The sequence below is a fragment of the Glossina fuscipes genome, unplaced genomic scaffold (assembly GCF_014805625.2).
Source record: "Glossina fuscipes isolate IAEA_lab_2018 unplaced genomic scaffold, Yale_Gfus_2 1, whole genome shotgun sequence".
Lineage (NCBI taxonomy): Eukaryota > Metazoa > Arthropoda > Insecta > Diptera > Glossinidae > Glossina > Glossina fuscipes.
The window spans coordinates 45,382,438-45,395,753 of record NW_023998415.1 but is presented as its reverse complement, the minus strand read 5'-3'; the positions used below and the strand labels follow the sequence as shown (position 1 = coordinate 45,395,753).

Below are 13,316 nucleotides of genomic sequence, written 5' to 3'. Positions count from 1 at the left end.
ATACATACATACATACATACATACATACATACATACATACATATATACATTTTCATGGATTGGTTAGTTAATTGAGAAATTGTAAACCTTGGCTTCCTTTCTTATCTTATCTCCTACACGTTCGCCTACACGAATCACTTAATTATCACACATTCTATCTTACATAAATGTAACTCAGATAGAGAAATCACTTTCACCCCGTCCATACAATAAAGTTAACGAGCCAGACTTACAATTCATTTACTCTTTAACTGCTAAAACCCATAAATATAAATATAATAAAGTAAATATATATATATATATATATATATATATATATATATATTATCCGTTAATGGCTTTATGGCCAAGCAAACTCAATACACTTACCTTATCCACATGTATGTAATAAACATGTTGTGGGTCGTATAAAGCCTTTAATAAGCGATGTACTTGTCTTAAAGCCCGCCCGTTCAACGTTAATAAAAATGCAATTCTAACTCGTTCGGCATCTGGTTTCATGCTGGTCTCAGCGATTTGTGCTGCAAATTCTAAGGTCATAAGAAAAAATTTTAATTGAAAAATAAAATGAATAAGAAGAAAAACAAAAAAGTTAATTGCTTAGAAATATATAGATATACATATATGAACGTATGCACACACACATACGCACACTTATATAAATTTACGTATTTAAGTTTACAATATGTGTGAATATATGTATATGCATATGTATATGTATAAATAATATAAAAATTCCTCTTAGCGAATATCTAGAGTCTCGCATCCAAGTCGAATATATGGAGCGTTGTCGTAAGGAAGGACGGACATGCTTACATTACTTGTATTCTGGAAGCAATTAAGTTTCTTTACGTCAATGCATGATGAATTCGCCGCGACAAACGCCACCGGTTGAGTAAAAAGAGTGCGTGTGAAAGGCGAAATTTGATTAGCGATTTTTTTTTGTTTAATTACGAAACATGATAGTCACTTTCAATCGGCTAATTATTATGGATTAATCATAAAATGGAGATTTTAAACGATTCGAAACGACACAGATCGGATAACACGCCAACATTATCCAATCAAACATTGTAAATTCCATTTCTTAAATTAAAATTTGCTCTATTTTCGCTACGAATTTATGTTTACCTTCAATACACACACACACACACACACACACACACACACACATGTATAGGTATGTTATATATGCATGGATTTATCTGTGACTTTGTGTGTTCGTAAACTTGTAAATTGTATATTTATGTAATTATGCGAAAACCTATGCTACTAGACATCAACAGCAAGTAACAATTATATAGCGGAACACGGCTTATCCTCAAATACCCTACATCAATTCGCTTAATACAATTATTCATAGAACCGACATTTCTACATAAGCCGTTATGTGGCAAAATATGCGACCTATAAGTGGACAGATCTCAGACGAACAGGCGGACATAAAGACAGACAAGCTTTCATCGATTCAGAAGTTAATTGTAAGCATTCAAATTCAGAAATGGCTTCTAAATCGATCCGTACAATAAAAAGCCGGTCGATGTCAGATCCTTCTGACCATTGCCTTGCACCATAAAAGTTATAGGGTATGATATATATATCAATTTAGATGAGGCTTAGATATTATGCTTTGACATCCTTTGCCGAATAATTTTTGTCGTTCCAAAAACCAATGTAGATGTCATATAATATATATGATAAAGAAGCGCTAGACACACCATGGATGAAATATGTGTCGAATAGTGAAAGCAAAAGACAAATTTTCCGATTCCGAACCCGCACTTCATAAATATTCACTCTCCGCAAAAGATAATGTTCAGAATAATCATTCAATATTCCCCGAGTATCATCAAAAAAAATAAAATAAATGAATAAGAATAAAAATAAAAAACGAAAGAATAGTGGACTATGCTATACACGAACTTATACACGATTTTATGAGATCTCTGCTGTACGGTTGCATGCTTTACGTGCTTTCGGTAAATTTAACATGTTCGCTGTAGTGCTTAGAAACATATGCATAACTGGCGATAAGAGCGAAGCAAATTAATTCCAACATTATTTGCACAGTCAAAAGAAGATAGATGCAATAAAAACAAAAAAAAAACAAAAAAAAAAAATGGATGGAAATAGAAATGGAAATGAACATAAATTCTAGAACGTGTTGGGTTTTATCTGCTGTAGGCGTTGAAGGCATCAAAATTTTAAAGTTAACCTTCCATTTCATTGTGAAGAATTTAAAATTCTTTTCCTTTATTGTCTTTCTATTAAGTCTTTTACTTACTTGCTATTCCTGTTTCGTAAATGTTTATCGCATAGTAACCGCCGCAGACTTCGTGAGTGTCGCCGGAACATTTCATGCTACAGCTGGAATCCGGTAGTTTTGCTGTACTGGGTGGTGCGTCAGTACCGCAAAAACACTCTCTACTGTATTCGACACCAGCGTACGGGAAACCCGATTGTAAACATAATTGGACACAATTTTTTGGTGTATTGGTAGTTTTAAAATTAATGAAATAACCGGACAAAAGGCGAAATTCCTTTTCATCTCTATAGCAGCCAAGTTGATTATTCGCAGTATGGTTGCCTTTGGGGCAGTGAGTGGGTAAATGGGAGGCATAGAATTCGCCGGCTTGTATGGCACAGACAACGCTAGCGATATGTTGACGACAGTCTTTGGTTTTTGCGCGCTGCAATGCAGATATAGCTTCCTTGGCAATTATATCACAATTCGGTTTGAAGCTCAACTGTTGTGCAGATAATAGCGAAGTAGGAGAGATATCGGTTTTTGCTTTATTAGCAGAAGGCAAACGTTTGCCTTGCGCTGTTAAATTAGAAGAATCTTCATCATCGCTTGCCGAATTTTGATGCTGAGTTAAATGTTGCAAAGCTAAAGCTCCATTCATTTGTTTAACATCTTCGGCTAACGTATTCTCTATACTGGTAACTAAAGATAAATTTAATGATTTATAAGCCAAAAATATTTGCGTGCCGAAAATAATTGCTCCCATTAATAAAATATACAATTTATAACGCCACACTAAACGACACACCAAATTTTCAGCCATGATATCACGATAACTTCCAATCCGTGCAGACAGAAGGCCAAACAAAGTTGGTTTTGAAATATATCCCTGTAAACTCCAAGTAGTAGAAGCATATACAAATCACCAGTTTAAGCATGACAAATCCTTATTAACGCACACTAATGTGGGTTAGAAATATCTTTTAACTTTTTTCTTACTGGCGAAAGGTGGGCGCAACGTGTTCTCGCTAATCAAACTACTTTATTTTTAACATTTTTAATTAAATCATGTTCTAAGAACACCTATGAAAATTTTCATAAAAAAATAACTCGGAAAATTAACTATAATAAACTACACAGACACCGTCTTTAAAGCAAAATGCAACTGATTTTTAACATTACATTGTGCCAGTTGGTGTACTCGTAATTAACGTAATAACTCAAACACATAGAGCACTCATCAATTTTTTTCTTAACGCATGCTTGTCAACCTATTTCTTTTCTCCTATAATTCATTCTCTAACTTTCTTATAGAGTTTGTTGTTTTTTTTTTGTTTTTTTGATCTTTGGATGTACGAATAAAGACTGATATTATACCTGTGACATACGTTATAAAATAAATGATAAAATCAACAATAATTAGCACATGTACTGCAATAATATGCATATCCTTTACCTAATATTCAATTTTTTTAGAGAAAAAAAAAATGGATTATTTTTTTTGTTTCAATTTCTAACGAAACACAAATGACATTTTAACTTTCATCCTCACAACCGAATAAAAAAACGACCAAAGCAAAATGTACCATTCAAATTTAAAAACTTCTTGTCGATTGTTATGTGAAATACTATATAGTTTAGGAAATTATTAAAAAAAATTTGTAGTATAGAGATTAAAATAGATTAAATATTGAAAAACTAAAAGGACTTTCAATAGCGCACCACTTTATAGCATTTACGTTATATATTTTATATTATAGATTTTAAAACTAATACATACGCATTATTTCCACAATAACTTACGTTACGAATTTACTAAGGTAACCGTCAACAATGAGTTTACCACATCATACAGAAGTGTCAAGTGTCTTCATAAAACAGCTGCTTAATTTCAACTATTGTAACCGATTACGTAAAGAAGAACAAGTGTAAATACAATAAAATATATTTGGTCATTTGTAAATTTGTTAAGACAAAAGTAACATGGTCGATCCGAATCGTAAAATTAATCGCTTAACTGATAAAGATGTTGAGTTTCTCGTTGAATGTGAAGAGGAATTTGGTGATCGTTATTCGCATGATGACGATGAATTCATGGCTCATTGTGCAAAATCCTCGGCCGCACCACCAATTGTAGAGAATTGGTCCGCAGCTACGTATGGTGTTGGTAACAGCGGTACGGGAAATCACCATAACAACAGATCTGGTCCTGGTCGCCATCAGAGATCTTGGCGCGGTGGCAATCATAACTTTTGGAAAGGCAACTACGATAACCGACGCCATAATGATAATCGAGATACGCATCGATATAGATCTAAGGCATACCAAAAAGACCGTAGACCCATGAATATAAGACGTGACTATAACAATTTTGTAGCAGCCTCCAAAGATTGATAAAAAAAACAAAAATTTCAGATTCTCAATAATAGTAATTTTGATGTTTTATATGAAAGTATAAATTAGAGAACAAATTTATTGAAATAAACTTTTTCTTTTTATAAGGATAAATCATCATCGGGATCTTCTTCATCGTAATTATCACCGATATCTGTAGTATACGCAACATTGGTTGACCTGCAATAAATTTATATGAGAAATTATTTTAAATTACATTAAACTTTCTTATAAACTTACATTTCATACGGCATTTTTAAGGCATTACGGGCTACCAGTTCATCTTCTTCTAATTCAATTTTGAAAGTACCTAGTTGTTCTGGCATTGGTTGTTTTTTCTCCCCAGCTTCTGCACTCGGCTCTTTACATAATTCGGGCAATAAATTGCAACCATTCCTTTTATATGAGTAACGTTTAAAGGAAGCACGTCCGCTGTCAGATTTGCGTTTAAGTATTGTTAGATGAGAATCAGATTCTATATGAACAACCACGTCAGCCATATGTTCACAACCAGCTATTAAGTACGATGAATGCTCATGGAGACAATGCTGCGGCGTTATCCATACGAATATGTTATCAATTTCTCGGCATCTTTTCAATTTATTTAAAAATTGCAGGACAAATGAAGCGCTTTGATAAACCAGCATTTCTGAAAATGGCGGCAATATAATATTGCATTTGTTGCATTCCTCTTCAGATGATTGATTGAGATTGGGATTTCGGCCGCCAGCTAATTTTTGCCAAGTATCTTTATTTCTTAGATTATCATCGGACTTCAAGGTTTTTAATATTATATCTTTATCAGGTAAGTCATCTAATATTCGCTTTATGAGTTTAATTGCCATTCTCTCTTCACCCAAATCATCTATAAAAAGTACCGCAATCTATTAATTTATATTTGCGGCTTGTATGCAATAAAAATAATTTACACGTGCCTGTGAAAACAATTAAACCCTTTTGTGCATTAACTATTAAATTCGACAACATGATAAATTATAATTCTAAATATTTGGTTTAAATAATATTAAATTAACTAATTCGCACTTTCCCAGAATATAAATTTTTTTTTAAGCACAAAATCAGCTGCGTAGCGCGGTTGATATTCACAATTGCATGAAAGCTAACATTGTAGAAAATACTTTTTTTAGCGGTTAAAAAACGGTAAATTTATTTCTCTATTGATATTATAGCGGATTTTATACACAAAACAGCGCTAGGGTGCAGCAACATAGCGACCACAACGCGTACATCTTCAATATCGTTAAATTATTCAAAAATAGATTTTATATCCATCATTTTCGATCGTATGTAGCACTCTGACCTCCTCTTGTTCAGCGTGAAAGTCAGTCGATTTACCCTATACGTATCGTTTACTATTCGTATGCTGACATTCGGGAATATACATGAATAGCGAAAGGTGTGAGGCTTGGCGTTTATATATTTTTTAATTTTATAGACGTGCATTAAGTTTGAAAAAAGGAGAGAATCACTTCAACCAAACACTCTATGGTCTGTGTAGTATATCGTGGCAGATTGCCAAAGTAATGTAACTCTTATTACACAGTAGTAGTATAGTAATAAAAGTGATACAAAACGTAATTGTAAGTCAATATTTTTATTTTTAACATCTATTTTCGCTCATTTTCGAATTTAATCTGATAAGAATATGAAGAAGCATTCAGATTGTAATTGTAATTCTAATCGTTAAGTCAGTCCCTTATTCAAAACCTGGAATATTGTGAAACATCTAACATGATTTTCGATATGGTACAATCATAGCAAAAGGAAAAGCTAAAAACAGCCAAGTTATTGAAATTGTCATACGTGTCAATCAAATCTGGCATCTCTTTTTACCTTTCATAAATTAATAATGATATCTGGCAGCCTTTAATCGTTTCGTCTTAAACACTTTGACGTACTTTAAAATGCAGCCTTGCCTGCTAAGTCAAGAAAATATTTTACTTTTTTCAATTGGAGAACTTTTTTCATTGTGTGAATAAAATTTCAAAAAGCGAAATTCTATTGATCTAATACTAATCCTTATTAATAAAAAAACCCACAAAATGTATGGCAAAACGTTTAGTAAATAGCAATTTGGTGGTTTTGCAGTGGAAGACTTAAAGAAAATTCCATTAAAATTGCATTGAACAAAAAAAAAGTGAAAATTTCTAACACACACAACACGCAAGAGGTAATCAAATTCTTTTTTGTTACAAACAGCGTTTGTGTTAACTGTTATTGTTGTTGTTGGTGGCGGTGGTGGTGGTCGTTGGTCGTTGTCGTCACTGCATGAGGAGTAAAATAAACCATAAACCTAACGGCAAGAAGCAACCAAACTCGAACCCACAAGAAAACATATAGCATCCATAAGAGTAAATATAATTTTAATGAAAAAATAACAGCAAAAAAAGGACAGCTATTCCGTATACAACTATAAACCATTATCCTAAAGTTGCTTTCGTTTGATATTATTTATATTTAATAGAGTGCGTCGCATCTTAGCAGGGCTTACAGTCGTGGAAATGATTATACAAGAACCCGTTCAGGTATGGCGTTTATGTCTAAATTCAAATTACGATTAAATTAATACATGGTTTTTTTCCAGGCAGCCATATGGCATTGTCTGAACCATTATGATCACAAGGATGCTGTATTTCTTGCAGAACGTTTGTGTTCAGAAGGTAAATGAATGAAATTTATATATATATATATATATATATATATATATATAAAATACTCGTTTTTGTTGTTGTTATTAACGAACATATATATATAAAACATCGAATATAGATTAGAATATAATTAAATATAAATCATTTTTCATTTTCATATGTCGCAGTGGAAACTGACGAGACCATATTTATATTAGCGACCAGCTATTATCGTTCCAATCTAATACATCAGACTTATTGGTTGTTGAGAGAAAAAGCCCGTCGTTCACCACAATGCCGGTTTTTACAGGCTAAATGTGCTTACCAACTAAAGAAATACGCCGAAGCTGAATGCGCTTTGACCTACAATGGTTTTGGTGATATGAAAAATAGCTTTGATGAGATTGTTAAAGAGTTCGGCGAGATTGCTTGCTTTGTGTTGCAACTAATAGCACAGATTTGCGTAAAGACGGAACGTAACAAAATCGCAACAATTGCATTGCGAAAAGCGCTTAAGCTAAATCCGTTCATGTGGCAAGCGTATGCTGACCTTTGTCATCTAGGAGAATATCCAGACGCTGGCGCTATTTTTCAAATAACGAACACGGACGTCTTCAATACGTGTCAGGGCAATACGAATACGAATTCAATGATTCTATTTGGTGCAACAAGTGCTATGAACGATGGCGGTTCATTGCTGGATAGCACTGGCAAATGTATCAATAATATCAACATAGCAATGGAGAGCAGTGGCGGCGGTTTCATTAGTCAATTGAGTAATAGTTCAAATTATATTCTGACAACACCGGTTGATCAGTTGCTATCTGCGCCCAATAATGGTTTGGGTGCCTTACAGAATCTTACAACGCCAAACAACAACAGTAATAATTTAAATAGTTCCATAACAATGTTGAGAGGTAACGTAACCAATTTAGGAGGTATTAGTGGTATTCAACAAAACTCTAGCTTGATGATGTTAGACGACACTCCAGTGGGTTATGCCACAGAACAAAATGCTGGTGTTTGCATTGATGTGGGTGCTAGTACGCCATTCCGCAAAAAATACAAATATCTTTCAACCATATCGCCTGCAACACCCAGCTTTGGAGTTATTCCCCTTACAAGCCCCTGTGGCGGTGGTGACTCAGCGTATTTAACAGCTAATCTTAACATAACCAATTCTCCCTTGCCACAAACATTAGCTGAAGTTAATCAAGAGCCAAAAATTATCGGCAAAAAAATGAAAACACATATTGGCAGTTTAATTAATCGCAAAGACAGTACATCGAATACGAGTAATAGTAGCAAGCCGGCCGTATTTACCCAAACCGGTAATATAACCCCCCGTACTCCTAATATTCCCGGAAATGTAACTACAGGTGGAGTATAAATTCAGTCAATTCTCTACCTTATTTAATAGCAAACTTTTCGTTTCTTCCTTTTTTGCTGTCACTCTCGTTCTCTCAGGTCCGACAATTCCCAATGCTGCCGTACGTCGCAGTTCTCGTCTGTTCAGTCATAGCGCCTATTCCGTTAAGGAAAACAACAAATCCCCAAATATAGCAAATAAGTTTGTGCAGCCGCGTTCACCGTCACGCAAACCTAAAACACGTATTGGTAAAATTTGCCTAAACAATGAACTGATTGAAGACAAGTCTATTAATGCCCAGGCAAATCCAGAGAAGCTCAGTGAGAAGAGTATGAAAAAAGACAAAGAAAAAATAGAGACAATAACGTCTGCCACAACCGGTACAAATCGTTCAACTACCGAAGACGCTAAAGTTCAGCTCAATAATAGTCTAAATAATGCCCAAACAATGGCTCATCATCTATTGTCTCTTAAGAAGCAATCAGCCGATGGTCTAATGGTTTTACTACGTGATCTCGCCGAAGGCTATAAGCAGTTGCTGCATTTTCATTGTAAGTCAGCCATAAGACATTTGGAGAGCATGATACCAAAGCATCATCTTTGCTCAAGTTGGGTACAATCGATTGTCGGTATGTGCTATTATGAGCTAAGGGATTATGAGTCTGCGGTAGCTACATTTAAACACGTCCACGAGAATGAGCCGCAGCGCTTAGATTACATGGAAATATATTCGTCTTCATTGTGGCACCTTCAAAGGGAAGTTGACCTTTCGGCCTTGGCTCAAGATCTTATGAATCAGGATAAAACTTCGCCCATAACATGGTGCGTAGCGGGTAACTGCTTCTCTTTGCATAAGGAACACGAAACTGCGATTAAATTTTTTAAACGAGCGGTACAAGTGGACCCAGATTTTGTCTACAGTTACACTTTATTGGGCCATGAATTGGTTTTAACAGAGGAGCTGGATAAGGCCATGGACTACTTCCGCTCGGCTGTTGTACGCGATCCTCGGCACTATAATGCCTGGTTCGGTATTGGTACTATCTACTCGAAGCAGGAGAAGTACGAATTGGCCGAATTGCACTATATCAAGGCTTTAAAAATCAATCCGCAAAATTCTGTGATCTTAGTGCACATCGGTGCCATGCAATATTTCATGCAAAAGAAGGAACAAGCTTTGCAGACCTTTAACACTGCAGCTACTCTAGATCCTAAGAATCCCTTGGCCCGTTTTCATCGTGGTTCAATTTACTTCTCACTCGGTAGACATCAGGAGGCTTTGCGAGAATTGGAAGAGCTTAAAGAAATTGTGCCAAAAGAATCGGTAGTTTTTTATTTAATAGGAAAGATCCACAAGAGCTTGGGTAATGTAGACTCAGCTTTAATGCACTTTAGCTGGGCTACCGACTTAGATCCGAAAGGGGCTAATAATCAAATTAAAGATGCCTTCGATTCAATGTCACATCCCAGCTGCTGTCCCACCATCGATCCCGGTTTAGATGCCGATCTGGAGCCTATTTCGGAGCGTTCCGACGATTCAACACAAGTTCAAGATGTTAACTATGATAGTGACTTTTAAACCGGTTAGACGTGCTCATAACCTAGATTCAAGTCCATTCGAACATTGTTACTTGAAGTTTTCAAACTTTATTTTCTCCTTTTTCCCTGCCGACTGACTGATCGCTCGATCACCTCTTGTAGCCGAATGGACGGGCAATACACTCACATTGCATACTTTGTAATTGTTTTCTTAATATTTTTTTTTTTTTTTTTCGTTTTAAATGTGTATGTGTAATATTTCAACATCTCAATGTAATATGTAATGTAATGCATAGTTATTATAGCATTAATGGCAATCAAATGCAAAAAAAAAAAAAAAAAAACAACAAAAACAAAAACAAAAAAACAGAAAATAAACACTAATCAACCAAAACATTTCATTGTGAAACAAAAAGAATAGAAAAAAAAACCAAACAAATTTGTTCATATATATATATATAAAAGAAAAAGGAAAAAAAAAAAAAAATAGCAAACAAACAAACAAACAAAAGCATAGATTACACGCAAACATACATATATACGCTGATATGAAAAAATTAAAAAATGTTTAAATTTAATTTACTGAAGAATATACAAAGAAACTGAAAAAAATAGAAATAAATATAAATACAACTAATTTAGTTTACTTCAATAATGGCATAGAAAAAGCAAACAAAACGGAAAAAACAAAAAAAACAAAAAAAAAGAGAAAAGAATGTTTATTGTTTGTTGTAATAAAAAACGATACATATTTGACATTTTTTACTTTAGAAATACTGAGGCGCCGCAGCCAGTAAGTATTTGGTTTATTGTGCATTTAATGCGTGGAGCATGAATTCAAAATTTTTTTTTCTATTTTTTTGTATCCCATTCTCTCTTTCTTACTCTCTCTTTATCTATCTATCTCTTTCTCTCTCTCTCTCTCTCTCTTGGATCCCGTAATTTACTTTTACACATGGAGAAGTTTTCGGCCGCACAAATAGTTGTTTATGATCAGATCACGCTCATGTTCTCATAGATGAAACTACAGCCATTCGCATGCATATTATTTAACTTCTGGAATGGAATACGTCATTCTCGATAATAATCGCCTTGACGATTTTCTGTCCCGATGCAGACCGGAATAGTACTCGGGACGGTAAAGGAAACAAATTTTTAACCCGCTCCCAGTCCGTGCGGGCAGTTGACCACAAAACTAGGATTACAATTAAGTTACTTTTAGTGCGCTAACACTCACTCGTTACACTACCGCAATAACCTCAGAAGGCAAAATAATCTTGAATTATTTAAGCATATGCCCTCTTTATCTCCTTGATATCGCGAAAAAGGTGACTTTAATTTTCGGGCAAATAACGAAATCGCCTAAGCGTATTCTCTGATATATGATTTGGAAATCTACTTAATCTAGCTTATTAAAGCTAATAGGATTTTATAGTGATTATTATTGGAATGGTAAGGTCAGTCAGTAATCGGCATATTATACGTATTATCTGGGAGTCTACAGGCCGCTAATATGAATTTTTGTTTTCCAAAAGGCTTTTCCTATGATAAGCTCAGGACATGACAGAGAGACACACTCTGTTTAGGTTAAGGTAGAACTGTGCATTCGTGACATGGAAATGTCTTTTCGCTCAAATATATGAAAATTTCTTGTGTTTTTTTTTTTTTTTGATTCACTTTTCTTTTTTTAACCAAATTTGTTGTAGATATTGGGAACAACTTTTTTTCAGACATCGTTATGCATAGTTAACATTATTATTATTAACGCGTTTGTGTGGGAGATTTTTTTTCTTTTTTTGAGAAAAATAGTTGCAAGTGATTTTGATACTGAAAATGTTTACAATGTAGGAGCGTCTCACCTTCCGAAGTTAGAGTTAAATCGTTCAATAGAACAACGGCAGTGAAGCAGAGAGACTATTGGGCAGATAATGCAAGGAAGACTACTTAACTGTAAATTGCAAAACGTGTGCTTGGTTGACTGGACTCTTACAGAGAGAGACCAGTCACGCACTAATGCCCTTTAATCAATTAAAAAAAACTTTAATTGATTTCTCCGGTCGACCAGCATCGAGACCACTCGCTAGTTCAATGTTGACGAATTAAGAGTTTCCAGACTTACACGCTAAATTTCTGCTATAAATTTTAACGGAGAGAACTAATTCAACAAGATTTTCCCCTAAAGAAATTTTTTTAGCTTTTCAAACAACAAATGATAAGATTGTGTGTGTGTGGATTATAGACTTTACAGAAAACTTTACGCCTAATATTATACTTTATTTATTTTCGTACTGAAATAGCGAAAATTATTGCTTCCCATACAAAGGCTTACCTATGAGATGAGAATCTTTTATCCGAGTGCGTTCAAAAAAAAAAAGGCTGTTTGAAATGAAGACCATTTTGCCATATAAAGGCTTAGTTAACGTAGAAGGGGATCTAAAAAACCTAATTCATTCGGTTTACATTTTCATGAAAATGTTTTATGTGTTAGTATCGTGTTGCGTGAACTTTTCGCCCAGGCAAGATGACAAAATAATACGAATAAAAGAAGAAGCACAATTATATGACGTCATTCTTTATCGGGTCGCTTAGGAACGTATGATTTTTTCCTTATTTGTAAAAACTGGAAAATTTCTTATTGGAATAATATCTTGTTGAATTAATTATATAATAATAATAATAATAATAATAATGATTCTCTCTTTCGTGGGCGCGAACATAAAAGTATAATTGCAAAATTTATGGAGTGCAAGCGATGGGAGAGGCATCATTTTATGCAAATGCCTTTCTTTATTTACAGTTTTAATTACAATACAAGAAGAAAATGCACTACATTTTTTTTTTTTTTTTTTTTTTTTTTTTTTTTTTGTTGAAAAATGTTTATTTGCTTTTCAAAAAAATTCTAACTTAAAACTAAAATTTACATAATGAAATAATAATTCTGTTGGTTTCATTAATATTAATATGTATAATATATGTGGTAAGTGTATATATATATATAATATTTCTCATTGATTTTCTTAAACAAATGTGTTTTTGTTTTTTTTGTTTTTTTTTTTTTTTTCTTTTTGGAAATTTGTAATACCATCAGCGGCTTTTACAATAATGTATGTGTGATAAT

At 33.9% G+C, this 13,316-nt stretch overlaps 4 protein-coding genes across 6 annotated transcripts in view; 2 read left to right on the top strand and 2 right to left on the bottom strand.

Moving 5' to 3' along the window:
• The window catches only part of LOC119632097 (xylosyltransferase oxt), a 5,555-nt gene extending 2,051 nt beyond the window's left edge, over positions 1–3,504 (bottom strand). Inside the window, exons 1-2 of the mRNA XM_038024824.1 lie at positions 2,285–3,504; positions 370–530 (exon numbers count right to left, since the gene is read on the bottom strand). Coding sequence (XP_037880752.1) covers positions 370–530; positions 2,285–3,068 — 945 coding nt within the window. The 5' untranslated portion in view covers positions 3,069–3,504. The remainder of the gene's footprint in view (positions 1–369; positions 531–2,284) is intronic.
• Positions 3,505–4,147: 643 nt separating this feature from the next.
• Positions 4,148–4,785, top strand: LOC119631816 (RNA guanine-N7 methyltransferase activating subunit). Its single transcript, XM_038024336.1, has 2 exons — positions 4,148–4,673; positions 4,748–4,785. Exon 1 carries the CDS (start codon positions 4,229–4,231, stop codon positions 4,637–4,639), a length of 411 nt encoding a protein of 136 aa, XP_037880264.1. The 5' UTR covers positions 4,148–4,228; the 3' UTR covers positions 4,640–4,673; positions 4,748–4,785.
• On the bottom strand, positions 4,653–5,738 carry LOC119631815. The gene is made up of 3 exons (XM_038024335.1): positions 5,575–5,738; positions 4,880–5,504; positions 4,653–4,819 (listed from the first exon to the last, which is right to left on the bottom strand). Exons 1-3 carry the CDS (start codon positions 5,624–5,626, stop codon positions 4,741–4,743), a joined length of 756 nt encoding a protein of 251 aa, XP_037880263.1. The 5' UTR covers positions 5,627–5,738; the 3' UTR covers positions 4,653–4,740.
• An 832-nt stretch (positions 5,739–6,570) lies between these two features.
• On the top strand, positions 6,571–10,557 carry LOC119631863 (cell division cycle protein 27 homolog). Of its 3 annotated transcripts, none has more exons than XM_038024396.1 (5): positions 6,571–6,830; positions 7,125–7,185; positions 7,245–7,320; positions 7,479–8,669; positions 8,758–10,557. In XM_038024396.1, exons 2-5 carry the CDS (start codon positions 7,162–7,164, stop codon positions 10,236–10,238), a joined length of 2,772 nt encoding a protein of 923 aa, XP_037880324.1. In that variant the 5' UTR covers positions 6,571–6,830; positions 7,125–7,161; the 3' UTR covers positions 10,239–10,557. The 3 variants fall into 3 exon arrangements, with proteins under 3 accessions (XP_037880324.1, XP_037880322.1, XP_037880323.1); XM_038024394.1 differs by having other exon boundaries at positions 6,571–7,011; XM_038024395.1 differs by having other exon boundaries at positions 6,571–7,011; positions 7,092–7,185.
• The last annotated feature ends 2,759 nt before the right edge of the window (positions 10,558–13,316 follow it).

What these genes read in the sequence shown, in the direction of transcription:
- LOC119631815 (XM_038024335.1), bottom strand. Translation starts at nt 5,626, where the DNA reads ATGTTGTCGAATTTAATAGTTAATGCACAAAAGGGTTTAATTGTTTTC. An exon ending in GGGTTTAATTGTTTTCACAG is followed by an intron (nt 5,505 to 5,574) that starts GCACGTGTAAAT and finishes TACTTTTTATAG; the next exon opens with ATGATTTGGGTGAAGAGAGA. An exon ending in TTAAAAATGCCGTATGAAAT is followed by an intron (nt 4,820 to 4,879) that starts GTAAGTTTATAA and finishes AATTTATTGCAG; the next exon opens with GTCAACCAATGTTGCGTATA.
- LOC119631816 (XM_038024336.1), top strand. Translation starts at nt 4,229, where the DNA reads ATGGTCGATCCGAATCGTAAAATTAATCGCTTAACTGATAAAGATGTT.
- LOC119631863 (XM_038024396.1), top strand. Translation starts at nt 7,162, where the DNA reads ATGATTATACAAGAACCCGTTCAG. An exon ending in TTATACAAGAACCCGTTCAG is followed by an intron (nt 7,186 to 7,244) that starts GTATGGCGTTTA and finishes GTTTTTTTCCAG; the next exon opens with GCAGCCATATGGCATTGTCT. An exon ending in AGAACGTTTGTGTTCAGAAG is followed by an intron (nt 7,321 to 7,478) that starts GTAAATGAATGA and finishes CATATGTCGCAG; the next exon opens with TGGAAACTGACGAGACCATA.